Source organism: Maylandia zebra, unplaced genomic scaffold (genome assembly GCF_041146795.1).
Source record: "Maylandia zebra isolate NMK-2024a unplaced genomic scaffold, Mzebra_GT3a scaffold07, whole genome shotgun sequence".
NCBI classification, from domain to species: Eukaryota; Metazoa; Chordata; class Actinopteri; order Cichliformes; family Cichlidae; genus Maylandia; species Maylandia zebra.
In genome coordinates, this window is record NW_027490037.1 from 167501 (window position 1) to 171172 (window position 3672).

At 56.4% G+C, this 3672-nt stretch overlaps 1 protein-coding gene across 1 annotated transcript in view; it reads right to left on the reverse strand.

Annotated features, from left to right (window-relative positions):
- Nucleotides 1-2183, reverse strand: part of LOC112432786 (uncharacterized) — a 2845-nt gene extending 662 nt beyond the window's left edge. Inside the window, exons 1-2 of the mRNA XM_076881252.1 lie at nt 995-2183; nt 1-525 (exon numbers count right to left, since the gene is read on the reverse strand). The exon at nt 1-525 is cut by the window's left edge and continues 662 nt beyond it. Of these exons, the coding sequence (XP_076737367.1) occupies nt 1-525; nt 995-2183 (1714 nt within the window). The remainder of the gene's footprint in view (nt 526-994) is intronic.
- Between the last annotated feature and the right edge of the window lie 1489 nt (nt 2184-3672).

Here is a 3672-nt window from a genome sequence, read left to right on the forward strand (position 1 = left end):
GATGGTGGTAATAACGAGGAGCTGTGGTGAGGAGCAGCACGTTCTTGTTCTTCTTGGCCACGTAGGAGAGGATGATCGTGTCGGGCCCTCCTCCTCCTCCTCCTCCTCCTCCTCCTTCTCGTCCTCCTCTTCCTCCCCCTCGTCCCGCGGAGCCGCCGAGTACCACGGATTCGACGGAGCCCACGGCCCTACCCTTGACGCAGCGCAGCTCTCTGGGGATCTCGGGTCTGTTCGACCGCAGAGTGCCCAGCACGGTGTGGCCTCTCTCGCGATAGAGCCTATCGGCGAGCTCGCGCGAGGTGAAAAAGTTGTCGCACGTGACGTTGCGTCCCGGAGTCAGTCCCTCGGTGAGGTCCACGACCACTCGAGTGGCCAGGTGCTTTTCGGGAGGGCCGCGCTTGTCGGGCTTGCCGGTGTAGACTTGCATCTTCCACGCGTAGCTGGAACGCGCGTCGCACGCCACCCATATCTTGATCCCGTACCTGGCCGGCTTGCTGGGCATGTACTGTCTGAACGGACACCGTCCTGATGGATGGATGGAGAGAGAGAGGGAGAGATGAGAGAGAGAGAGAGAGAGAGAGAGAGATGTGGGAAAGTGTGGGGGGAGATTGGGGCAGAAACGCAAGGAGAAGACATTCAATTCAATTCAATTTTATTTATATAGCGCCAAATCACAACAAAAGTCGCCTCAAGGCGCTTCATAGATACAAAGACATAAAGAGTCAAAGACTTCATAGCTTCATAGCTTCATAGACATAAAGACATAAAGAGTCATAGACTTCATAGCTTCATAGCTTCATAGACATAAAGAGTCATGCGAAAGCAGCACAAAAGCGGAACCCAACACGAGTATGCAACAGAGCAGCGAGCTAGCCCGTTTTCGTCATTCCCGCTCCTATTCCTCCTCTCTTCCCCCAGTCACACACACACACACACACACACACACACACACACACACACACACACACACACCACATAGTACGTACGTACGTACCTCTGAACGGCACCAGTCTCTCGTCGACGGTGACCTCCGGTCCCGGGCGGTACATGGCGGGCAACCTCGCGCACCACTCGTCCCACACGGCTCTGATGGGGGCCAGTTTGTCGTAGCAGCTATCGCCCTCGCCTTCGCCTCGCCCGGCCCTTCTGGTCTCCCTGTCGTCGAAGCGCAGCGCGCTCGAGTAGGCTCGAAAGGTCTTGAGCGGCATCGTGGCTCTGAACACGGACCTGCCGCTCTCGGCGTCCCACAGGCTCTCGCAGGCCTCTCCCCGGGACCTGTACACGCCGGCGAGCACGAGCAGCCCCAGGTAGGCTCGGAACTCGACGCGGCCCATGGGCTTCCATCCGTCGATGGCGGGCCTGCGCCTGCCCGCTTCCAGGTTGGTCATGGCGATCACCGAGTCCTCTATCTCCGGCGGGAAGTAGGCCATGAACGCGGAGGCCTCGTCTCGCGCCGCCGCCACGGCCTCTTCGGTGGGGCCTCGTCCCGGCGGGTCGAGGTCGTCGTCTTCTTCTTCTAATTCTAATTCTTCTTCTTCTTCATAGTCTTTGTCTTCTTCATCGTCATCGTTATAATCATCAGCGAGGACGTCTTCTTCTTCTTCTTCTTCATCATCATTGGCGAGGATGTCTTCTTTTTCTTCTTCATAGTCTTTGTCTTTGTCTTCTTCTTCTTCTTCTTCTTCTTCTTTTTCTTCTTCTTCTTCTTCTTCATCATCATTGGCGAGGATGTCTTCTTTTTCTTCTTCTTCTTCTTCTTCTTCATTGTCTTTGTCTTCTTCTTCATCATCATTGGCGAGGATGTCTTCTTCTTCTTCTTCATAGTCTTTGTCTTCTTTTTCTTCTTCTTCATCATCATCATCATCATCATCGGCGAGGACGTCTTCTTCTTCTTCTTCTTCTTCTTCTTCTTCCTCTTCTTCTTCTTCATAGTCTTTGTCTTCTTCGTCATCGTCGTAGTCGTAATCGTCGGCTACATCAGCGTCGCGAGTTTCACCGACAGCGCCGCGGCCGCGATCGCGCCCAGGATCATGAACGCCACCTGCAGCGCGGCCGGCGTCGTCCTCTTGCCAAATCTCCCGAGTCCCCCGCCCCGGTGGGTCGGCGCCTGCTTCTTCTTCCTCTCCCTCTCGGCGGTTCGACTCGCCTTGCGAGCCGCCGTCCTGGCAGAGTTGCGACGCCATTTCGTAACCGCGATCGTCTTCCTCGCAACTACCCACCCCATCGTTTTCGTCCTCCTGATCCTCCGAGTGGCTCTCCTCCTCCTCGTCGTCTGCGAGCGTTCGGGCCGTCGGGTCGTCGTTGTCGTCCCCCTCGGCCTCTTGCTCCTCTTCCTTGCTCTCGTCCTCCTCCAAGTTCTCCTGTAGCTGCTGCTGCTGCTGCTGCTGCTGCTGCTGCCGCTGCTGCTGCTGCTGCTGCCGCTGCTCTTGGTCTTCCTCGACCCCTAGCCCTCGATAGCGAAACGTGGCCGGTCGCAACAACGGAGCCACCGGAGCCGACCACGCAGCGTACGCCAAATGCGATGGCGATGGCGACGGTGATGGTGAGCGGGAGGAGGAGGAGGAGGAGGAGGACACCGCTGGCGATTGCGATCCGCCTGTACCACCGACCTTAGTGCTCTTTGGCTCCCACGGTCTAGTGCGTGACATTATCTTCTTCTTCTTCTTCTTCTTCGTCTTCTTCTGCTTTCGCCGGGGTGTTTCTCGACCACCTTTTTACAAGACTTTATCTCTCTCTCTCTCTCTCTCTCTCTCTCTCTCTCTCTCTCCAATCCCATCCCATCCCATCCCATCCCCATCCCATCGGGGGGGGGGGGGATCTCGCGACCCCAACCTCCTCCCTCCCTCCCTCCCTCGGCGGGGGACCCGCATCCCCCGAGCCCGCCCTCCCATCCCATCCCATCCCCATCCCATCGGGGGGGGGGGGGGGGGGGATCTCGCGACCCCAACCTCCAACCTCCTCCCTCCCTCCGCGGGGGACCCGTATCCCCCGACCCCGCCATCCCATCCCATCCCATCCTATCCCATCCCATCCCATCCCATCGGGGGGGATCTCGCGACCCCAACCTCCCTCCCTCCCTCCCTCCACGGGGGACCCGCATCCCCCGAGCCCGCCGCTCTCCCCCTGGCGGGTGCATCAGGGTTCCCATCCCCATCCCATCGGGGGGATCTCGCGACCCCAACCTCCTCCCTCGGCGGGGGACCCGTATCCCCCGACCCCGCCATCCCATCCCATCCCATCCCCTCGGGGGATCTCGCGACCCCAACCTCCTCCTCCCTCCCTCCCTCCGCGGGGGACCCGCATCCCCCGACCCCACCGCTCTCCCCCTGGCGGGTGCATCAGGGTTAAGCACAAATCCTATAAAAAGCAGAAATACTATATTAGGTACAAATCCTATAAAAAGCAGAAATACTATATTAGGCACAAATCCTATAAAAAGCAGAAATACTATATTAGGCACAAATCCTATAAAAAGCAGAAATACTATAATTTAGCAGAAATACTATGTTTGGCACAAATCCTATAAAAATAATAAATACTATAATTTAGCAGAAATACTATATTAGGCACAAATCTTATGAAAAGCAGAAATACTATCATTTAGCAGAATAGTAATAACTTACAAAATTACAAATATGGAGGCATATTGAAACACAAATGCACAGAGGGACA